Source organism: Furipterus horrens, unplaced genomic scaffold (assembly GCF_987537825.1).
Source record: "Furipterus horrens unplaced genomic scaffold, mFurHor1.1.pri manual_scaffold_11, whole genome shotgun sequence".
Lineage (NCBI taxonomy): Eukaryota > Metazoa > Chordata > Mammalia > Chiroptera > Furipteridae > Furipterus > Furipterus horrens.
The window spans coordinates 99,181,279-99,204,864 of record NW_028327181.1 but is presented as its reverse complement, the minus strand read 5'-3'; the positions used below and the strand labels follow the sequence as shown (position 1 = coordinate 99,204,864).

The 23,586-nt window shown below is 61.3% G+C and overlaps 1 protein-coding gene and 1 pseudogene across 2 annotated transcripts; one reads left to right on the top strand and one right to left on the bottom strand.

The window, feature by feature from the left end:
* Positions 1–7,958: 7,958 nt before the first annotated feature.
* USH1G (USH1 protein network component sans) lies at positions 7,959–12,936 on the bottom strand. Of its 2 annotated transcripts, XM_090291443.1 has the most exons (3): positions 12,737–12,936; positions 9,425–10,639; positions 7,959–8,560 (listed from the first exon to the last, which is right to left on the bottom strand). In XM_090291443.1, the coding sequence occupies exons 1-3, from the start codon at positions 12,898–12,900 to the stop codon at positions 8,557–8,559; spliced, it is 1,383 nt and encodes a 460-aa protein (XP_090147569.1). In that variant the 5' UTR covers positions 12,901–12,936; the 3' UTR covers positions 7,959–8,556. The 2 variants fall into 2 exon arrangements, with proteins under 2 accessions (XP_090147569.1, XP_090147570.1); XM_090291444.1 differs by lacking the exon at positions 7,959–8,560 and having other exon boundaries at positions 9,421–10,639.
* Positions 12,937–13,616: 680 nt separating this feature from the next.
* LOC149999015 (proton channel OTOP2-like) lies at positions 13,617–18,960 on the top strand (annotated as a pseudogene).
* Positions 18,961–23,586: the final 4,626 nt, after the last annotated feature.

Below are 23,586 nucleotides of genomic sequence, written 5' to 3'. Positions count from 1 at the left end.
GATGGTGCCTCTGGTCCAGAACAGCCGCCGGAGGAACCGGTAGATGCAGGAGGGTGGGGAGGAGTCCCTGGAGCGAGAACCAGCCGGAGCAGAGGGCACAGGGTGGCGGGGGCCGCGCGGATACCCCGCAGGGTCCCTGACGCCTGACCCCAAGCCGCCCCGTGGCCCCTCACCCTGCTTGGTTTGTCGCAGCACTTTTACCCCACCGCCCGAGTATTTTTCATGGCAGCACCTGGCTGAGGAGCGAGCCATGGAGAGGCGGCTCTCCAGTCCGGTGATTTGGGGGGTGAGAAGGACGTCTCTAGAGAAAACGCATCCAGATGTCACCCCGTGGGGTCCTTCTGCAAGTCCACTCAGTCGAGGGTGCCCAGGTCTGAACCCAGGACCACGGACCAAGGCCAGGGCCGGGCACAGAGACCCCCCCCACTTGGGTCCTGGCGCCTTCCCACCAGCCCAGCCCCCACCCCCCCACCCGTGCTGGCACAAGCCAGTGTGACTCTGCAAACTCCCTGCTTGGCTTTCTCCGTTTCTCTTTTCTCCCTCGTCTTACACCGAAGTCCCTTTTAACGGGAGGCCTGGTGTGGTGGGGACCGCGGCGTTTTCCGCAGGAGACCTTTGGGAACCCGGAATGAGGCCAGGAGGAGGCGGCGGGGGTGGGGGACCTGTCAGGGACACTAATGACTGATTCCTTCTGCCTTCCTCATGCGTTCTTATGAATTAAAACATTCGCTTTATTTTTTTAATTCGTCGTCGTTTTTTCTTAGAGGTACAAATCAGAAGGTAGATGTGACCCATCAACCCAGCGCAGTGAAGGGCAGGGAGGCAGAGGGCCGGCATCCGGGCTCCCGTGGCCCTGGGGGTTGGCAGCTGAGCGCGTGGGCGGCCAGGTGCCTGGTTTACCCAACCCTCCCCTTCTCTGCCAGCCCACCCTGGCCTCCTTCCAGCCCCTGGCCCTCCTCTCCCTGCTCCCAGGATCCTGCTCACAAAGGTGAGGATGAACGGGGAAAATGGAGCCTGAGGTGGAAGGCTCTGAGTGCTGGCCAAGCAGCCCTGCCCCCATCCACGCCCTCTGCTTGGCTCCTCACAACAGGTTCTGGGGGCCAGGCCTGGGCAGGCCCCTCCACCTCTGCTAAGGCAGAGACAGCCAAGGATGAGAGCTGTCTGCTCCTCCCAGACACCCTCCCTGGGCCTCTGCCCCACTCAGCCCCTCACCTGTCTGCATAAGACGCAGCATATCTGAAGAGCAGAGCTTTGGCATCCAACTTGTTTAGTAGCTGTGTGACCTTGGGTGAGTTACTCAACCTCTCTGAGCCTTAATATCTCAAACACACTAAGAAACAGATTTAAAGGAGCGAGATAAATATCAATGGGCGTTTTAATATTTTCTCCTGGGACCCCAATAGATTGTTGTGCGTACCCCCACCTTGGAGACCGCTGGCCCACAGCCTAAGGTCTAAGTTGCTCGGCTTGGCTTTTGAGGGCCTCCAAGTGCAAGCTCCACCCCTGACTACTGTCCTGCTTGGTCACAGTGACTGCTTGCTGACTTCTGACCTTTCTCACTTCTCGGTCTTTAGTTCCAGGATGATTGTTTCTGCTCCCACCCCCATCCAAATCCCACCTGTTCCCTGAGACTCTAGTGACTTCAGCCACCCTCACAAAGCTTTTCCAATGTTCTCATGCATTGCATCCATTGAACCAACTTTATTGAGCACCTACTGTGTTGTCTTTCCTTTCCTCTGACCTCATCTACCAGTTTGCATTAGACCTCAACTGTCATGCGCTGCCCAGTAGTTGTCCCTCTTTCATGCTGCAGTCTAGCCACAGGATTCAGTGTGCTCCCCCTGTCAGCATTATCTGCCTGTATTAATCAGGATAAGTCACACTAGCTGCTGTAACAAACATCCCCCTCCGTCTCAGTGGCTATACACAATACAGGTTTATTTCTTGCTCACATCACAATCCAATATAGATCGTGTGGCCCTCCTCCTAGTGGTGACTTGGGGATTCAGGCTCCTTCCAGCTTGTGACCCTTCATCTCCAACACAGGCCACCATGACTGCCATGGGAACGGAAGAGACAGTGTGGATGGGAGCGTTAGCACCATGTCTGGGAGTGGTGCACATCACTTCCAACCTCATCCATTGGCCAGGACACAGGCATCTAGCCCCCACCAACCACAGGCAGACATGGAATCGTCATCTTCCTGTGTGTCCAGGAAGAGGACATAATACACATGACATGGCTGTCTCTGCCCCATAGCTTCCCAGAGGCACTGACCCTGCACACACCTCCTCCGTAACTGCCAACCTACCAGCCCCCAACACAAACGCACACACACACACACAACGCACACGGCACTGGACCTTGCACCCAGTCAATATTTACCAGCTGAAGGACAGGAGAGTGCCAGTCAAACAGGCTACCTGGAGAAGGGGATGCAGCTTGGCAGAGTTTATTCCTATTCTCTGCTTCCCTGGGGCCTCACACAGTGCGAGGTATATAGTAGCTGCTCAGGAAACACTTGTTGAATGAATGAATGAATAAATGAATAGATGGATTCATGCAAAGGTTAGGAAAACAAGCTCAAGAGAATGGAAGGAAAAGATTTAAAGGTTTTGTTAAATTCGTTAGTTCAGCCCAGGCCGGTGAGGTGCAGTTGGTTGGAGTGTTGCCCTGTACACCAAAGGGCTGGGGGTTTGACTCCAGGGCAGGGCTGCACATGTGAGAGGCAACCAATTGGTGTTTCTCTCTCACATCTGTGCGTCTCTCTCTCTGCCTTACTCTTTCTCTAAAATATATATATATATATAGAATTGGCCCAAACCTGAGACGGGTGAGCCCTCCGCCCAGGCCCCAGTCAGAGGGTGCTGGGTCTTCCCTGGACCCCTGGAGTTCCCCGCCCTGGAGCAGCGATGACTCCTCCCTCCTGTGATCCCGGTCTTTATTTGCTGGGGTCCACTGGGGTTAATTAGGGTTGTGGTTGGGGTGGGGCAGGAAGGAGCCCTACTCTGGCCCCAGGGCCTGGAGGGGGACCCTGAGGGTCATGGGTAGATTTGGAGGCCTGGGAAGCAGGGTGGCACCTCCTTCAGGAAGGTAGCCATTTCTATGCTGGAAGCCTCGGTGGCTGGGCCTTTAACCCTTTCTCGTCTTCCACCCATTCACGCCACCCTCCGGATCATCAGCTAGGCCTGGCTCCATGGGGCATTATTCACAGGGGCGGGGCCAAGTGAGCTTCGGGAGAAGCAGCCTGGCCTCCGGCTGGATGGCGGTCGCGTGAGAGCGGGACTGGCACCCCAGGCTCCCGGGCCCCAGCGGGGCAGGCCCGCGCTGACAGAGTGCCTGACCTGGGGCCGGCCCCAGCCGCCTGCCGCCGCTGCCCTCCCAACTTCCCAGGCTGCCAGCCACTCTGCAACGGCCAAGCCAGGTCGGTGATGCCCAGAGGCAGGTCGGGGAGTGAGGGGTGAAGGGAGGAGGCCAGCGCTGGGTTGCTGGGGTCACTGCTGAGGCCCCGAGGAAACTGAGATGCAGACTACCTTTCCGAAGTCCACAGCAAGCTAAGTCTTTGAAAACCCGAGGCCGGAGCTGTTGGCAACCCAGACTCCCAACTGGGTCATTTGGTCCCTCCCTCTGCATTGGGTCAGCCCCGCAGCCCAGTGTGAGTGACTCTGGAATACGGATTAGCCTTAAGGGTGTGTGTTGGGCCTGGCAGGGGCAGTGCCAGGGCTGAAGGGGAGCGAGAGCCGTGATGCTTGCACGGTGTGGAGGCTGAGAACAGCCTAGAGCCAGGCTCTGGACTCAGACATACTCAGGTTCCAGTTCTTGCTGTGTGGCCTTAGGTAGGTCACTTGGCCTCTCTGAGCTTCAGTTTTCTGAGAGGGTGATTCAGAGTGGATGAAGGTGATACCACTTACTTTAACAGGTCTCTGGAGAGAGTATTCATAGAACTTCTGTGGTGTGGATCTCCATGGACCGCAAAGGGCAAGTGCTTGCAGTAGACACAGTGGTGACTAACTAGTGCCATTTCTTGTGCAGTTGTAATTATCGTGATGTTGAATGTTGATATGATTTAAATCTAAAACACATTGGTATCAAAAATGAGAGTAAAAGGTGATTTCCAACAAGAAAAGGGCCTGGACATGCTCCCTCCCTCCATTTCCCTCTCCTTCTTGCCAAGGGTGTGTGTGTGTGTGTGTGTGTGTGTGTGTGTGTGTGTGTAGGGCCGGGTTCAGGGCCACAGTGACTCCTCCCACTTCTGCTCTGAAGTCTGACCAGGCTGTGCAGCAGGTCAGAGCATGGAATGGAAAGGGGACTCTAGGGACAACCCAGCATGGCCATCATCTCTGTCACGCCCAGGGATGCCCAGGCCTGGCTGATGCTGCCTGTCTCCAGATTCCTGTCTACCAGCTCCACGGGCCGGTCCTCCAACTGCCGGGTGTCCAGGCCCGAGCTGAGTGCTTTACATAAAGTTCATCCCCACAACTGGCCTACGACGTGAGGCACAATTCTCTGCACTCACCAGTGGAAACACCAAGACTGGGAAAGGAGAATCAGGCTTCTCAGCAAGTGGCAGAGCCGTGCATCCAACCTGGGCACACCAGCTCAAGGTTCCCTGGGGACCCTGGCCAGTGAGCCTGCGACTCCCCCTCCAGAAAAGATGCCCTGCTCCTTGGGCACCCCAGGACCAGTTCTGGCTCCCCTGGGGGGACCTACGGCTGGATGGTGGCCCACCCTGGTCTGGCTGATCCTTTCTGAGTCACTGGCTGAGTGGTCAGCGCCCCCTGCTGGTCAGGTGAGCCGCCTCCCGCGCCGGGCCCCAGCTAGTGCTTTAGGGGGTCAGGGACAGACACGCACGTGGGGCTCAGTCTCACGAGACTGCTCCCTGGGACTGTCTAGGGCTCACCTACGGGGTGGCTGGGACCACAGATGCAACGGGTCTGTTTCAGGCCACCAATAAGCATGATCATTATTAACTGATGTGTGCTAATTATCGGGCAACATGTTAAGTGTTCTGCCCGCGTTGAGTTCACACTCCTAATGCCCTATGGGATTAACACTGTTATCAGAATAAATTACAGCATCTATGTTACAGCTGAGAAAACGGGCTCAGAGAAGCGGGGTTACTTACCCCAGGCCACACTGCTAGAAAGGGACAGAGATGGCCTTGCTGCCCTGATCTGGCTGTGACACAGGCGTGCACTGGGAGAACAGGGGTGTCCCGTTGCCCGGGACTGGTCTCACATGGACACAGGAGGCAGCTGGCACCATGCAAGGCATCAGGAGACCTGGTGCCACTTTGCCCCCTGGCCTCAGCTAACCTCACCTGTAAAATGAAAAGCCTGTGCCACCTCCCAGGAGGCCCCCCACCTCCGGCTGTTCCGCCCTCCTCATCTCCATCCTATCGGGAATCCCGCCCACGGTACAGCTTCCCAGCGGCCTGACTAAGGCTTCGAACCCGGGCTCCCTGGACCTCTGGGGGCTCCGTGAGCTGCCTGGAGTTACGGGGAAAGTGCGTGTGTGTTCCCAGCGAGCGTTACTCCAGGGAAAGTGTCTGTAGCATGACCAGATCCGATCCCAAAAGGCTAAGAATCGTCGATTATTCTAACCTTTTAGAAAGAGCTTTCCTAACCTCGACCTAAATTTTAGAGGAGCGAGTGGGGAGAGCTGAGTCCCTACCGTGTTCAGTTCTTCCCTTCCCTGTGTGTGTTTCCAGTCCCCTCGGGCTTCCCGGCGCCCGGCCAGCTCTGTGCCCCGGCCTTCCACCCTCCGGCCGCACTGACCGCGGAGACCCGTGGCCCCACGCTCCCCGGTAGTCTCTGCCCCGACACCGGAGCTCCGATCCACCGTTCTTGTCACTGAGTCCTTGTCCCCATGTGTGTCTCTGGGCCTGCGATTCCAGGACTGGTGGGCCCCTGCGTGAGGCAGGTGCAGCAACAAGGGTGGCCACTAGGGACCGCCGGGTGGACGGACCCAGGGAGCAGGTCTTGACCCCCTCGGCCGCCCCAGGGCGAGGAAAGGATCTGTTCTGGGTCTGGGCCTTCCCCTCGGCAGGCCTCAGTTTTTACATCTGTAAAGTGGAGGGAGGTGGCCTAGAACCCCGGATGGTTGCTAGGCCACCTTTCAGTGCGGATGTCCAGGATAACCTTTCTGGTTGCTGCTGGAGGGAAGAGGCCGTCTTGCTCTCCCCGGGGAAGACGCGTGGGACCAGCCTCCTTAGGGAATGGAACGAAGTGACTCCAGAGCCCTTCCCAAGCTCCCCCGAGAACACAGAGCCCCTTGTCCTGCAGCGCAAAGGGAAGCCTTAGCCCCGGAAGAAATGCGGGTCCTAAACAGGGCTGCCCCCAGAGCTGCCCGGGGAGGCTAGGGAATGGAGACCCCACGGGAGGCCTCCAGGGAGGGGCGCTTCGGGGCCTTGAGATCAGGGCTCGCGTGCCCGGGTGATGGGGACCCAGCTTCTGTCCATGTCTGGAGAGGCCCAGGCAGACCCCGCCAGGGAGGGAGAGAGCCTTGTCCTCTCTCGGCAGCTGCAGGCTCGGGGAACAGGGCAGGAGCCTGGGCCATCCGCCGCACTCGGGGGCTGTGGGCTCTCCTGTCCCCGCTCTGCCGAGGCTTCCCCTCCATCAGCTCCAGATTCTGGGCCCAGCAGGAGCAGGTGATGGTTCCGAGAGGAGGGCGGCCCTGCAGAGATACCTGGGGAGGAGCACCCCATCATCCGCCCCGAGGCCCCTCCAAGGAAGAGGACCAAGTCCTCAGAGGCCAGAAGGACCCTCTCCCTCTCCCACCCCACAGCTTGCTCTCTTCACCCCCCGCCTCCCCCCAGCGATTCAAGAACAGGACACAGGCATGACAGTGATGCAGAACATACTCTACAAAAGTTATAATGAGCCTGCAGGAGGGGCCTTGCCCAGCGGCAGGAGCCACCGAGCCGCTCACTGCAGCACAGGGACAAGGGGGTGGTGGTGTTGAGGCGGTGCACAGCCAGGACTGGGGGCGCGGGGAGAGGGCGGCACCTGGGGCTCTGAAGAAGGCGACTCGGCACTTGGGGGTGGCCCCGGGCCCCAGGCTCAGGCCCAGAGCAGGGGGAGGACTGGGGCGGGCTCAGGGTGGCAGCGGCAAGTGGCCAAGCTCTCTGGATGGGACCAGGGGCCACCAACCTCCTCCATCACACCCCAGCTCTGGGTGTGCGTGGACGGGGCCCACATTCAGGCGCAGAGACCCAGAGGGAGGCCTGTGGCATTCCCTGGGGGCTCTCTTTCCCTGCCCCAGCCCAGGGGGCCCGGGGGGAGCATGGGAACTGTGGCAGTGCTCCGGTAGGAGCTGCTCCCCAGGTTGAAGGTCAGGAATGGGGCCCAATGCGTGGGGGGGGGGGTGTGCACATACATGTGTGTGGGCCCCTGAGGGACTCCCCCACATCTGTGACCTCAGTCTGACTGCAGAGCTCTGAGGACACGTGGCTGAGGACCCTCTGGGGCTGGCCTTTCTCCTGGAGCCGCCGCCACCCCCTCATGGGGCAGAGGCACATGCCGCTCCCGCTTACACACTATTCGTACGGAACAGGCAGCAGCTTCCAGCCCTTGAGGGAGGTCCGCCCACCAACACCCACCCACAGACACGCCGAGTCCCGGGGCCGGGGGACAGTCAGCAGCTCAGATTATCTGCACCCTCCGCTGCGCCAGTGTCCACATGACAGGACTGCCCGCAGGGGCTGGGCACCCTGTCCCACCAGTCCCCACCGGTCTCAGGCCCGGTGCCATAATACTGCAGCTGGTCACTCTAGCACCTGTGCGCCATGGCCCTGACCCTCTGGGGTCCCTGTGGAGCCAGGCTACACAGCCAAGGAGAGGGAGGGGGAGGAGAGCAAGGAGGGAGGGCAGAGTCAGACTGGGGCCCGCCCCAGGGTGAGCTGGGAAGGGCACCAGTTCCCCCCACATACAACACCCCCCCCCCAAGCCTGGCCCTCCAACTGCCCTGCAGGGCCAGTGGCGGAGGATAAGGGGGCTGGCTGGGCTAGGGGCAGGGCTAGGGACTAAAATCAGGGCATTTGGCTGAAGAGTCTAGCCAGGACCTCTTCTCTGGGGTGTATTGGGGGAGGGTGGGCAGCCCAAATTCTTCTTTCACAAAAATGTAGACAGTGAGCAAGTCTCCAGCCTGCGCAGGACCACAGGAGCCTCGGAGGAGGGATCAGGGAGACAAGGGCCCCTGGGATGAGCTGTGCCCACCCCTAACATACACAAACCCACCCCGTCCCAAGGGGCACATCGTCTCGTCCCTGGGGCCCCGGTGACCCCTGCCTTTCCTCTGGCCTCCTGCAAATCCACATGTTCTTGCGGGCCACTCGGATGGGGGTGGCGCAAGGGCTCCGGGACCCTTCTGGGTGCCTCCAGGCCATGCCCTCTGCTTCAGAGTGTGGGAAGGATTTCAAGGGAGATGACCCACATGGTCCTTGGCCCTGGGGAGGGGCTCGGGGCCTGCAGGGCTGGCAAGTGTGAGGACTTCGTGTCCCCACCGTGGGTTGTGGCAACTTGCAACTCATTTTGGTCTGGGGGGAGAAGCCCCCTGTTATCTGTAGAGACAGAGACAGAAACAGACCTCAGGTGAGAGCCTTGGAGACCTTGTGAACCAAGACCAGCCATTTCTCCACCGCACCATCTCTGCGCAGGCTGGTGGTCAGAAATGGGGACACTTGCCTAAGAGTGTCCACCCCACACCCCAAACCCTAAACCAGACCGCCTCCCCACAGCCACCCCTGCCCAGACATGCAGGGTAAAGGCCACCGGTACCAAAAGGGCTGTGGGACACCATGAGGGGTGCGTCAAGGCAGGGGGGCCACAGCGTGGCCAGTGTGGCAGCAGCCTTGAGCTCCCCGTAATGGCTCTCTGAACATGACAATTCTACCCTTAGTGGGAGTCACCTAGTCCCTAGGCTTTAGAGTCACGTAGACCAGGGTTCAAGCCCAGCTTGGCCCCCACAGCAGCAGGCCCTTGGGGTGAGCACGCTAACCCTCTGCGCCCCCACTCGCTTACCTGGAAAATGGGGATGATCTAGGCCCTGCACTGCGGGGTTGGGGGGGACTGGGTGAGAGATCACATGCGAAGGCCTCTCCAGCACCCAGGACATGGGAGGGCTCAAAGCGCCCTGGCTGTGCCTGCTATGACCACTGCGTCTCCTCCAGACTAAGACACCCATTCCCCCACATTTCAATACATCCAAAATCAAGGTGCACTTTACATGCGCTGTGACAAGAAAGTCTGTGTCATCATCAAATTGGCAGTTTCTTTTCTGAACTGGGGGGTGAAGAAAATAAGTGGGGCTCTTGTCGGTGGCGAGTTCGGTTTTATGAAATATGGTATCATCCCCCACTTCCTGGGCAGGCAGGCCCCCCGTGCAGCCCCTGACCAACCCCCCTGCCCCGGGCAGAGGCACTCACAGCTCTGTGTCCTCCAGGGCAGGTGGGCGCTCCAGCGCCTGCCGCCGCCGGCGCACGGCCCCCATGATCTTCTTCCGCGGCCCCAGGGGGACACTGATGGTGCGCAGGTCGACGTCCGAGCACAGCATCAGCGCCTCCAGGTCGATCTTCTCGTGCCGCAGGAGGGAGGCGAAGTCCTCCATCTGCAGAGAGGCCAGGAAGGTCTCCAGCGGGCTCGTCTCGGGCTCCAGGTCCTCGTCCACGCCCAGGTCCACCTCGTCCCAGGGCAGCTCCTCCGCGCAGCTGCGGTCCTGCAGGCTGTTGGCACTGCCCAGGCTGTCGTCGTCCAGGCTGGGGGAGCTCTGCAGACGCCCCCGCGGCGCGCCGCCGTCCAGCGCGGGGTCCTCGCGGCCCAGCCCGTGCAGCCCGCTGCCCAGGTAGTTCCTGCGGAACACCATGGTGCCCAGGCCGGGGCGGGTAAACAGGGAGTCGTGGCCTGAGTCGGTGCTGACCTCCGAGTGGGCGGGCTCGGCCGCCAGCGTGGCACGAGAGACGCTGTCCTCGTCGGAGAAGAACATGTCCCGGAGTGGGGAGCGACCCCAGTCCTTGGGGTTGGCGTAGGGGCCCTGGCGCACGAACATCACGTCGCTGCCCAGCTGCAGGCCGGAGAGCGAGCGCACGCTCTTGCGGCCGTCCTCCGAGACCTTGAAGGTGCCCTCGCCGCCCTGCTTGCGCCGCTCCAGCTTGCGCTGGATCTTGGTCTTGCCCCTGTTGGTGCCATGCAGCGTGGCCTGCGAGTAGGGCAGCTGGCTGCCCAGCGCCAGGGACTGCAGCCGGCTGCTCAGCGTGCTGGACGTGAGGCTGGAGAAGCTGAGCGTGTCCGAGCGCTCGGCCAGCTCGCGCCGGTAGCGCCGCTCCATGCGCTCATGGTGCTTGCGCTGCATCTTGGCGCAGTCGCGGATGCGCCGCTCGGCCTCGCGGAACGCCTTGTCCTTCAGCTTGCCCACCAGCTTGGGGTTGAGGCCGCTCTGCTTGGCCGCGATGGAGTCCAGGTAGCGCACGCACTCCATGTGGCCCTTCATGGCGGCCATGTCCAGCGGGGTGTGGTAGTCGTTGTCCAGGCACCAGATGCTGGCCCCGAAGGACACGAGAAAGGAGAGGCAGTGCAGGTGGCCATTGGAAGCTGCCAGGTGCAGGGGCGTGTTGCCCCAGATGTCACACTTGTCCGGGTCGCCCCTGCAGGGGGAGCACGTGGAGAACAGTGAGGCGCCGTCACTGCTCCGGCAGCCGCACGCAGTGGCTGCGGGGGTGGGGAGCTCACGGCCTGGCTCAGCCTCCGCACAGCCACACCAGAGGGACCCGGGGACCTGAGGTCGCTCCTCCGACTCCAGGGGACACGCAGCCCTGAGCCACAGGACGCCAGCGGAGCCAGCCCGGGGGCAAGATGGCCCCAGGCACGCAGGGGCGGGGCGACAGAGGAGGCGGGGCCTTCCCCGAGAGGGCCGAGGGCTGGGAATCTCAGGGGATAAATATTTGATGCTCAGAGAGAAAGGAGTGAATTATTCATGGGGCCTAGTGGGGAGCTGGCCCAGAGAGGCGGTGGGCCAGGGCGGGTCTGGGGCTCCGGGCAGACCAGGTGGGGAGCGCGGCTGTGTGCGCAGGGGTGCCCATGGCCGAGGGCGAGAGCGCAGTGTGTGCGGGGCCTGAGCGCTGGGCGGGGGCGCCAGGGCGTGTGCCTGCGTGGCGGCGGGCGCGGCCATGTCGCAGGGAGCAGGGCCAGGCCTGGCAAGCCCAAGTGTGAGAGCAGGTGTCGGGTCCTGGCCTGGGCCCGGAGGGGAGCGTGGGGGCAGCCAGGGCTGGAGGGGGGCGGGGAGCCTGCAGCCTGGGCCTGGCGGCCCACCTTGGGGAGCCCTGTGAGGCAGGCTGGCATGGGCCTGAGCAGGGGACCCCTCGGGCCCCCCAACAGCCTCTGCATCAGGCTGTGTGCCCCTTGGGCGCACTCCCGCTGGCTCCTCCAAGCCCTCCCCGGCTCAGGGGCCTAGCTCAGCACCTCTGCCTCCTGCCAATGGGGCCACAAAAGCCGCCAGCAAGGCCGGAGGAAGACTCACCCCTTTGTCGCTGTGGCTCCCTGGACAACCCCCTCCTCACTTCCCCTGCTGGTCAGGACCATGTGAGAGGGGCTGCCTGGCACCTGGTGCCCACACCTAAACACCAGCCCTTGCCCTCTGTGGGAGATGGGGGAGGGGGGTTGAGTCTCTTTGAGGGAGGGGGCAGGAGGGCAGGACCACTGTGTGCCCTCTCGATGGGCTGAGGGACCCATCCTGGTCACTTGGAACAGGGCTCGGCTGCCTGGTCTTAGGGGCTGCCCCCACCCTACTGGGCTCCAGGGGCAGCCACCAAGGGAGGGCACGGGGGTCTCCCCCCACCCACCACACGTTCAGGCCACAGGCCAGCGCCTGGCACCAGGGTCGGCTGGGACCCTGGCCTTCCACCATGACCTCCCAGGGCCTGAGATGGGCACGCGGACTCCTGGGGCCCCTCTCCCGCTCTTTTCTCTGTCCGGTTCAGCCTGACTTCTCTTTCTAAATCTGCTGGGGGCGGGGGAGGTGCCCGCGGTGTCATTCAGCCCTAAGAGCCCCCTTCAGTGTCCCTGGACCTGGCATTCCTCAACTGCTACCTCCAAAGCCCTTCCCTGGCCCTGCCACCTGGACTCTATGCCCACCCCTCCCCCTAGACGACTCCGAATGGGGGATAAGGGGGCCTTCGGTGGGGGAGGGGCATGGAGGGAGCTGTGGAGCGGCTGATCGCAGTGACATTTGGTACCGTGGACGGAGCCCGTAAATCCCAGCAACGGGCAGGGAGAGAGAGTGAGCCCCAGCCCAGGGGAGGGGGCGCTGCTGGGAGAGCCCTTGCGTCCCCCGCTGGGGGCGGGCGTGAGGAGCCCCTCCTCTGCCAGCCCCTCCCCGACTTCACTGAGGCTTCTGCGCCTTCTCTCGGGTTCTCACCAGGCCTCTCACACTTGTTTAAGGGTGCCACCCACCCAGGAGACCTCCCCCACACTCCCCCCACCCCCGCCCCGCCATCACTCTGCAGACCCTCCCCAAATCCTAGCCCTCCTCTCCCGGCCTCGTATCCAGGTCACAAGTGTCACGGGTCTCACTTGCGCTCCGCTCCTGCCCAGGCTGCCAGGCTCCCCGATCCCACCGGAGGGTCTGTGGCTCGGGAAGGGGGTGGCTCAGAGGTCAGGGTGCTCTGGGGGTTGGCGGAGGATCTCAGGGGGCTGGAGAGCGCTGAGACTCCCCATCCCCTGCGGGGCTGGGGCTGTGGACTCACCCCCGGCTCACGATCAGGCGCAGGGACTCCAGGTTGCCGTGGTAGGCAGCCCAGAGTGTGGGGGTCATGCCATCCTCATCGGGGGCGTTCAGCTCCTTCCGGGTGGCCTCCCGGAGGAGCTCCAGGTAGCCGTCCCGGGCCGCCCGGTGGTACTGGTCGTTCATGGCTCCGGACTTGGACAGGGCGCGCAGGGGGCACAGGGAAAGGGCCCCCGCGGGGGAGGGTGCCGGGGTTAGGACTGAGGCATGGGGTTGGGGGAGGGGGCCGGGCAGGGGCAGGGGCCGGGGCCGCCAGCCCCCCGCTGCCGCAGACGGTGGGTACGGAGCTCCAGAGCAGCCGCCAGCCACTCCGACATCTGACCCGCTCACCGGTGGGAGGGGGAAGGATCTGCTGCGGCCCGGGGACCCGCCCCCGGGCGGCCCCTGGGTCCTAAACACCCTGCTCCCGAAGCTCGGGGGTGACCAGGCCAGGCCCTGCCCTCTCCCCAGAAGTGCCCACCCCAGCGCCCCGTCCTGTGAGGGCCAGTCTGGGGACAGGCCCAGGTCTGTCCGCACTAGAGCGCAAGTGCGCGGCTCCCGGTGTCCCCACCCATTAAAGGAACGGGCCAAGGGCTGGGGACGGGTGTCCGAGGGCAGACCTGGCCCCGGCAACAGTGGGCCTGCAGGGGTACGATTACCGACCGCGGGACAGCCAGCCAGGGGAACCCGCTGTCCTGGATGCCACCCGCTCCCGCGGGGTCGCCCGGAGCCGTTCCAGCAGGGGGCGCTAGAAGGCCGGGCGCACCCCCTGCGCCCCCGGGGAACCTCGAATCCAAGCTGCACTTCGCCATCTAGGGAGCAGGGGCAGCGGGGAGCGACGGAGGAAGAAGGAACTTAGAGCAATGAAAGGGTGTCGGGTAAAGGGGCACGAGAGTCCAAATGTTGGGGAGCCACCGAGGAGCACAAAGGTATGGGGCGCGCTGAGGGCGCTGCGGTCGGTGCCTGCAGGTGGGCGTCTGTTGAGCATAAGTTCTCGAGGCTCCTGGCTGCCAGGATCGCGGGGTGCCAGGGGGCGTTGGACGGCAGGGGCGGGGTGCTCTCTGGGTGGCGCAGTACCAGGCCGCTCCCGAGCTTGACGGGGTGGCAGCCTGGTGGGGTGGGGGGTGGAGGCACCTGCTAACTGGTAAATGGAAATCTCACCTTGTCTGTCTCCCAAGCGCTCTTCCCTAAATCCGCTTGGAGGAAAGATGGCTCGTGTGAGTGGGACTGAGGGGTGCATGAAGCTGAGCTCCCTCCGCTGTAAATCACCCTGCCCTCCCCGCTGCTGAGCACCCGGCCCAGTCAGGTGGGTGCCCTGGGCCAGGGACCCACAGATTTGGACGGGGTCCGATGGGGCTGTTGCTGCTGGAGACCCTCAGTCTCAGCTTCTCTCGTCCCCATTCCCAGCGCTTCCTCTATCACCCACAGCCCCCTCTGATTTAGAAATCTGTTCCGCCCCCCCAGGCCCCAAATCTAGGAATGAACCACCTGGGTGCTGCTCGCTCCTTTCCCACAGTGATCCCCCCAACTTCCTCCAGTCTCCCCTGCTGGGTCTGAGACTCTGGCCCGGGGCCCCAGGGAGACTCCGCCGGCGCCGCAGGCAGCACCCCGCCAGGTGTGGAAGAAGGGCGGCCGCCATCTGGCTCAGAGGTGCCAGGGAAAGTGGGGGCAGAGTGGGGTGGGCCAGGCAGGGAGCTGTGGGCTGGCGCCCTCCCAGGAATTGTGGGGTGCATCCAGGTAGAGTGGTTACAAGTCCCCCTGACAAGACTAGATGTGGCTGACAAACAGGTGAGCTACAGTTGAGGAGAAGAGGGAGGGAGAGGGTCCTGGAGGAGGGATGAAGGGGACTTCTTTGCCCTAAGGGTCAGGAAAGGATGGCCATGGGAAAGGTGCTGATGGAGAGGAGAAGGCAGATGGCAGCTATAGCTGAAAGGGACCATCTAGGGCCCTTCCCCTTGTCCGTTCAGCCTCAAAGAGATGGGGGCTCAATGCGACGTCCATCCATCCACCCACTCATCTTTCAGTCCATCCTGCCATCCCTTACCCCACCCCATCCATCTGTCCATCCGTCCATCTGCCCACCCGTCCCAGCCATCTCTCATCCAGCCGTCTATGCTCAGATCCATAAGCCTTCTCTCCTGCCTCTCTGATCCGCCCCCAAACCTCCTTGCCAGGTGGGCTGGTGCTGTTTGGGATCTGCACTCTTGTCAGAGGTGGATTTAATGGCAGGCGCACTGGCTGGGCACGCGCCCTGGACCCCGACTTCTGAAGGGCCCCGCAAAACCCCAACTTGACACTTTTTTCTAATGACACCAAGTTTGGTTTCATATGTGCAATTTTAATTATGTACAAGTTTACAATCGGCGGTAAAAATTGATAGTATGCTTATATTCACTTATTTTCATTATTTCATTCCTACGCTGCATAGTAGACACATACTACGCTGCATAGGCCCTGCTCAGCTGCGCTACTGCCCATCGGAGCAACAGAATCGCATTTGCTGCTTTGTACGTACAAAGGTTCTCCTGCAGTGCAGACTTAGGATACACGCAAATACGCCGGAGTGTAAATTACTTTGTGGATATGTACTTGTTTCATTTATGGTTTTAAAAATAGTTTTCTGTGCGTATAAATAAATATTTTTATTTTCCCCGTCTCTCTCTTTTTCTTAAGGGGCCCAATATTTTCTTCTGCGCCCGGAGCCTCAACCGGCCTTAATCTGCCTCTGCTTGTCATCAATGTCTTCAAGACCGGCTACTACTCCAGTTTCTTTGAGTGTCAGTCTGTCATCAAGATCTTGAACCCTGTCACCCAGGCTGTGTTTGTCACCGTCCAGGTGAGTGGGTGGGAGGCGTGTCCTGGAGGTGGTGGGAAGGAGCCAAGAGCTGGAACGGGGTCAGGAGACCTGAGCTCCACTCTCGTTCTGCCTGAGCAGTCAGATAAGGTGGGGAGAGTGCTGCAGAGATCATACAGCTCCATCCATCTGCAGGCACTTGGTCATGAAGGACTAACCAAACGGGAGCACCTGCTTAGGGGCCCTCTGATCTCACGGCAGCCTGAGCGGTGCCAGTAGTTAACACCCAGGAGGTGTGAGTCGTGGCAGTCACCCTGTCTCCTTGAACCCGGCCTGCCCTCCCTGGGCTACTTCCACCTGGACCTCTTCCACATCAAGTACAGCCTCTTCGCTTCTGCTGTGATCTACATCATGTGCAAGGACGTGGGCAGGCTGCCGGCCTCCTCCGCCCGCCGCCCACCAGGTCAGCCTCTGCCGGGAGGCGGCCTTTGCTGGCCCAGTGCTGGGCCTGACGCTCCTGACGCGGGGGCTAGCCGTCTCCTATGTCTATGGGGCCCAGGTGAGTGGGGATGCGGGCCACACCCAGCAGGCCCCAGTCACCTATTACAGCTTCAGCATTGTCCGTCTGAGGTTCATAACCCTGGCCAGCCTGACTGGCTCGGTCATCTGCCACTTAGACCACCAGGCCATGGGCCACCCTAGGAACCCTACATGCACCCTGGACGTGGCACTGCTGATGGGTGCCGCCCAGGGCCAGTACACTGTCTCCTACTACTCTGTCATGGCCGTGGCTATGGGCACCCCCAGGGACGTGCTGGGGGGCTCCATCTAGCCCATGCTCTGCTCGTGGCTGTGCAGCACACCTTCCAGAATGTGTCCATCATCAAGAGCCTCATGCTGCCCCGCCCACGGAGGCCTGCCTTGCCTTTGCCAACCTGGACGCCCCCCACACCTTGCCCACCTGCCCACCCCCCCCCCAGGTCGCTTGGCCCCAGCCCAGCAGGCCCTCCAGAAGCCATGGCCGTCCTCTCGGCCCCAAGGCGCCACTGGAGACGCCAGTGCCTGAAGGACATTTCTCTGTTTCTCCTGCTCTGCAACATCATTGTGAGTACCTGGGGGAGATGGGGGGGCGGCGGGGGGAAGGCCAGGAAGGAGGTTTTGTAGGGTTTATTCACTTGTGTTTCTCTGTCATGCCCCAAGCCTGCTCGTATAGCTCTAGAAAAGGAGTAGGTTCAGAGAGGGTCAGGCACAGCCTCCAGGCAAACAGCATCTCAGGTCACAGAGAGGAAGGTCCTAGCATTCTGGCACCCACACAGCAGCCGGAGCTGGAGGGGCCCCAGGGCCTGCTGGCATGGAGGCTGGACAGAGGGGACATGGAGGGTGGGGGCCGCCCCGAGACGCCGGAGGTCTGACAGCTCCTGGGGGCACGCCCCGAGACGCAGGAGGTGAGGGGGCTCCTGCGAACTTGTGACCAGCCTGCTTCCCTGAACCAGCGGAGCAGCGCCAGGAAGCAGCGGGGGCCAGTGTAAGTGTAAGCGGCCTATCAGCAGAGAGCGGCGGCGGCAGGCTAGCCCGGAATGGGGGTGCCCGCAACAGCCGGCCCCTCCCCAGTGACTCAGCAAAGCACCTGGCTCCACCCAACACAACAGACCTCACCCAACACAACGACACACCGTGTGTGGCTACACTCTTCACTGAGGAGCCCCCAACAGAGAAATGCTCCTGATGCAGCTCCCACCCCACAGTGGACAGTCTCCATACAGAAACCTGGATCCATGGGAGTATGTCCCACACACAGCTCTAAAGAAATTTCGCTCGATAGGAAAATAGCCCTTCTAGCTATAACCTCTGGTAGGAAAAAATACTTGTAATATAGAAACAGCCTGAATGTGAGTATATCAATATAAAACATCTTCAGAGAGAATTCCACCCCAGCGTTGTAAGGGGCAAGGAAACTGGTGACTCCCAAACCAGTAGAAAATAATTAGCAGCAAAGGACAAATGGAATTAAATCTTGAATCAGGGGGTCTCCGAGCCAGAGTGAACAGTATCAGCACACTTACAAGTCAGGAAGCGGGCATTCCGCAGCTCAGCACAAACGCCTCTGAGGACAAAGGACGTCTGAGATCAAAGTGGGGGAAATAGTCCTCACCAAGCTCCGGGAAATGGGAAAACATAGCAGACAGTCCAGCAAACAAGATAGGGAAATTTCAGAGAAGAGCTGGAGACAGACCTATAACCAGATCCCCTCAGTTAATTATCGCCCTCAGTTAATTTAGTTAATCGTGTTAGATTGTGACTCCAGAGTATCCAGCATGGAAAAAGGAGGGAGATAGGGGAAGGGGGAGGTTTACTCGCGTTAGGATAAAAACAGCCAGCTCCGTTTCGTCGGCGCATGCATACCGCTGGCTGGCTGTGCGCCCGACTCCGCAGACTCGTGAATAAAAACCTCACTTTGCTGCTGAAGCCCTGTGCCCCGGTGCTTTATTGGGAGCGTTTCTCACAGCGTCATCTGCATGAGATACACCAACAATCCACCCTAACTCAGGTGCATTCTTAGTGAAGTTTCCTTTGTAAATATTGCCCATCCTACAGGTAACTCCCCCCACCCCCTCCAAAAAAAGTGATCAGCAATCTCTCACCTACCAGTGGAATCAGTAAGGCTCAAAACACACCCTGAGCTGGCTTTGGTGCTGGTCCCACCTTCTGCCGCCCCCCCCACAGGCTGGGTGTCACCTTTGGGGGATGTTTCTGCTCCAGGGGCCCAAGCCCGGACCAAGCCCGTCATCGCTGACACCTTCACTTCCTAGGGCAGGACAGGTTGAGACAGGGGTTGATGACTTGCCGGAAGGCACAGTTAAGTGGCAGTGGGAAGCTTGCCGTTAGCCTAGAAGCCTTTCATCTTCACCCCATACCCCACACCAGAACCTTCGGGCTGGATAGTGACCCCCGCCCCTGCCTGGGGCCTGTCTGCTTCTGCCACACATCTCTCCTGATGTAGCCATTTCTAAATTTTGGTTAATCTATTGAAAGCTCTTCTCCCTCCATCCATCCTGCAAGCGGGATGTGCCACTGAGGATGGGAGATGTGACATGGAGGGGGGAGCCCTAGCCTGGGGAGGGCAAATGAAATTGAGGTCCCCGCTCAGCAACACCCAGCCCCCCCACTAGAGGGCTGGGATCCCTGCAAGCGCACCAGCGCAGCCCAGCCCAGGCCAGGTCCTGACACAGCCTCGGCTCCCCAGCTGTGGGTCATGCCTGCCTCCAGGACCTGCCCTCACTTTAGCGACAAGGTGAGGTGGACTCCTACGGCTGCTCCCTGTGGGCAGGCATCCTCAACATCTGCCTGCCGTTGGGCGTCTCCTATGCCTGCATGCGGTCTCCGGCCTGCTGGAGGTCTACGCGCTGTCCTGAAGCCGCTGCCAGACACACTGGGGGGTGGGGGGGGTGGAGGCGGGCCAGGGGACTCAGCTCTACCCCTGCCCAGGGAGCCTAGGAATGAGCGCCAGGCTGGCAGCCACTGCTGCATTCCCACCTGGTCCCCGATGGCCCCAGAGGGGAACTTTCATGGAAGCTCTTCTCCCAAGCGTGTTTAAATTGCAACCAGGACATGCCCATCTACCCTAGCCTGACCCCCATGCAGGGGGGCTACCGGGCAGGGAGGTCACTCCCTGAAGCACTTCCAGGGCCCCTAGAATATGGAACTGTCCGTGGTTCCAGCTCCACCCGCAACCCCAGCCCTGTCACCTGGCCAGTGCTGCTGCCTGGTGCTGGGAACCTGCAGTTTGCCACGCCTCCACCTCTCTTCTCGGCCACCCCAGAGGAAACGACCACCGGAGAGGATCTTAGGAGTCTAAGCTGGAAGGACCCCTGGAGATTTTCAGGTCTCAAGCTTTTCTGAGGGTGAGCCAAGTCCGAGTTACAAACCAGGGACAGACTGGTACCTGGGTGGCTGAGAGGGGCTGGGCAGGGGACCCAAGCTGCCCCTTTCTCTTCCCTTTGTCCTTAAGTGACACATGGCTTTTATGTGTTCCACGGCCCAGGGAAGGTCAGGAAGTACTGACTTAGTCCAACGACCCTTTTACAAAGAAGGAATCTGAGGCCCTGAGCGGTAAAGTGACTCACCCCGGTCACACAGCTAAAGAGGGCTGGAGCCTTCCTAAGAAGAGTAATTTTCAAACAGCAGAACTTTTTTCCCCGGTAAGTAAAATATTTCAGAAACCCAAGTTGATAACATAGATGTAAACAGGGCTGTTCTAGTTTCAGAGGGTTAGGGCCTCCTCTTCCCCACCACCCCACTTCCTGGGGATCCCCGAGGCTCCTCTACAAAAGGTAGAGAGGACGGATTCAGAAGAGAGAGGCTGAGACGGCCCCCCAGCTAGAAGAGGAGGAAGAATCGGGGGCCAGCTGAGGCAGGTGGAGGGTGCCAGGTGACGGTGGGGACTGGGTGGGGTTGGGTGGGGGGCAGTGGGACTTGAGCTCCTGGACTTCAGAGGAAAATGTGCCCGCAGTGCGGTGGGCCCGTCTCAGGAGCCGCAGGAGAAGCCGAGGAGGACCAGAGGGGCGCGGCGACCTCTCACGGGACAGCCTCCTGCACTATCTGAACGGGGTCCCTTCCTCCCCGAGTCCATGGCTGACCTAAGAAGAGGGAGGGGCTGGGACAGGCGGGGTGACAAGGTTGCTGGGAGGCCCATGGCCGGCCTGGTGCCGAGCAGGGTTACAGGAAAAGGCGACCCCAGACCGGGGGGTTCCCTTCCCCGCTTGGAAGCCAGAGGAAAGTGTGGCGTGAGCCCCAGCAAGTCCAAAACTGCGGCCTAAGGACATTGCACCGCACCCGCCCCGGAGGCCCGGCCGGCGGGTCCCCTGACCCTGAGCCCCCGTCCGCACCGCCTCCGGCCCCGCCCGCCTGCCCGGCCGCCTCCCTATTGGCTGCGCCGTCCAGGCCGGAGCCCCTGGCGGGGTAATTAACGAAGGATTAATGAGATCCCCAAAGTCAACAGAAAAATCGATGAGCCACTGAGCCCGAGCGGCGGCGGCGCAGTCCCGCTGGGGGAGGGCGTCGGGGGCATCGGTCGGGGCGCTGGGGCCTCGCCCGGCGGACTATCAGCACTGCGCCCGTGGTCGGTGGTCAGCCCGCAGCGATGCCCGCGGAAGCCGCAGGTAAGGCCCCGCGGAGGCGCCCTTAGGGCCTGGCGGGAACGCCTCCGACGACGGGGCCCTTCCCGGCAAGGCCCCCTTGACGTCCACACCTACTCCTCCCCCCTGGGGCGCGGGGACCGGTGCCGAGGGGATTGCGGGGGAGGGCGGGGTGACGGGGGGTGGGGGCGAACAACTACTGGCGGCTTGCGCTCCAGCCCCTCTCTGTCCAGACCCCAACCCCGCTCCGCGCGCGCCCCACCTCCCTTCCGCGGACCGACGCGTGCGCACAGCCGAAAGGGCGCGCAGAGGCCAGAAAGAAGAAATAACCTGGACGGCCAGAAAAAAGAGTTGTGGGGCGGGGTCTGCCAGGCCTAAGGCGTGCGTGGAGCGGCTGTCCCCCCGCCTCTCAGTCCCCCGAATGGCTCGGAAAGAAATCCCGAAGCTGCTGGCCCTCGCTCAGCGGCCCCTTCCGGAGCTGACGCTGCGCTCCTGGCCGGGCGCCGCGCCCCGATGGCCCCACGGCTTGCCTCGCCTGTCTTAACCGTGACCAACTCAGCAGGCTCTCCCTCCGACTGGCGTCGCGCCGAAGGGCGTGCCAGAGGGCGGCAGGTGCCTCCTTGTCAGTTCGGGTCGCCCTTGCCCTCTTCCCGCGACGCCAAGGTGTGGACAGTCAACCTCCTCCCCAACTGAGCCCACCACACGGAGGGCTCCATGTAGGCGGCTGTTAGAGGGTGGAACCCCGCGGGAGAGGGGGTCAGGGGCCATATGATGAGGACCCTGGGGGAAGAGGAACCGGAACCTTGTCCTCCAGTGACCCCTCTAGCCCTGTAGTCCAAGCAAAATCCGCCCCTGAAATCTCCCTATTATCCCGACCCTTCGGCCTCTCCAGGATTTTGAAAGAATAGGAAGGAAACGCTCAAATCACTAACATGGAGCATTTTCTCAGTACCAGACACTGATCTACAGTTATTCACATAAATTAAATCACTTAATTTTGATAAAACCCTGCGACATAGGTATCATGCATTAATTCCCTCATTTATTCATTCAAGAAATTGCTACTGAACGTCTACTGTAGAGCAGGTCCTACTCCATAGTTGTACGTCTGCTTTACTGACGGGGAACCGAAGCACAGGAAGTCTGAGCAGCTTGTCCAAGGTCACACGGGCAGTAGGCATCAGAACCGGGGCTCGTAATCACCGGGCTTTCCCGCCTTGGGAAGATGGGGGAGATCTGAGAAAGAATCTGGGAGAAAGGGAGCAGGGAGCTGTCCCTGTGGGCCTCAGGCTTCCTGAAGCCCAGCAGGGGGACAGGAGGAAAGCCCCACAGGTCTGGAAAGTCCCCTCCGCTGAGGTTTCATGGGAAGGGTCTCTGTCCATGGCTGTGGTGCTGAAAGGTCCCCAGAAAATGCCCGAGTAGTCAGCAAACACTGGTTGAGGGTCTTGCCAAGTTTGGGGGGCGGGCGGGGGGGGCTCGAGTTAAGCAGGACCTGGTCTCTTCCCTGGAGGAGTTCCTGGCCTTGCTGGGAGCCAGTCACCGCCACAGCGCCTGACCAGACAATGGGCACCTGCGCTCAACAGGTGCCAGGGCACAGAGAGAAGGCTTCCCAGGGCGGGCCCTTCGGCGGCTGGTGCGGATGAGCGAGGGCCGCGGCAGAGGGCGGTGGGCGATGCGGGCAGCATGGCGGGCTCCAGGACCGAGGGGGGCAGACCGCAAGAGCAGCGTGGAGCCCCCTGGCTGGGCGTGGATGGACGGGTGGGGGCGGGGCGGGAGCTCGGGTGCAAGGAGGGGGCTGGGCAGGGGGAGGGCAGAGGTGGAGTGGGAGTGGCAGGGAGGGCTGGGGAAGGGGGCAAAGTCACGCGGAACCTTTAAGAGAGGGCCCGGAAGAGAAAAGTGCACCTATCAAGCCGGCTGTGCACGGCAGCATGCGGGACATTTTAGAGCCAGACGACATGAAGGTCTCCTGGTGGTCACCGTGCGGGAAAGTCTGAGTGAAGCCTCCGCAGCTCAGAGTTCAAAGGGGCGGACGGAGCAGAGCGCAGCTGATTAAATTAGGGGGGGGCTGCTCCAGAGACCGGGAGGGGGCTCGGTGGGGCACCAGGAGGGGCACCTAGCCTGGTTTCAGCCTGGGGGGCAGGGGGTGGGGCTCCCCTGAGCCCCGAAGAACAAGCTGCCGTCAGCTGAGAAGCAAGGAGTGGGCATTGTGGGCAAAGGGCAAAGTGTGGGCAGACGGGGAGGCCAGCAGAGGCAGGGGCGTTCTGGGACCTGCGGCAGGATGGCATGGTCCTCGGGCCAGGGGTTCTGAAGGCGGTGCTGGGGGTTAAGGGGAGCCCAGACCGGGAGGCGGCGGCAGCTACCCTGCGTCGCTCGGGCACTCGGTGCATTGCAAGCCCTCAGCGCACACACTGCCTGGTTTCATTTTGAGCGGGCAGGCTACGCCGTTTGGACTTTATACGGACTGCGGCCAATTAGCTGCCTTTGCAAGGCTCACAGTAGGAAAGAGGCAGTGTGGGCAGGGAGGCCAGTCCAGGAGCCCTGGCCAGGGTGCTCAGTGGGTTAGAACATAGTCCCGATACGCCAAGGTTGTGGGTTCGATCTCCGGTCAGGGCACATGCAAGCAGCAACCAATGATGCATAAATGGGTGGGACAGCAAATCTCCCTCTGCCTCTCCCTTTCCTTCTCCCTCTCTAAAAATAGGTAAATAAAACTTTTTAAAAGAGAGAGAGAGAGACCAGTTCAGGAGAGAGAGGAGAGGACCCTGGGCTAGGGTAGTGGTTGAGGTCACGAAGGATGTAAGAGCAATTTGTGGGCTGGAAGGGACAGGCTGGGGCCGGAGGGGAGGACCAGAGAGGGGAGAGGGAGGAGGATGCCTCCTGCACCCTGGGGAATTGAGACAGTGA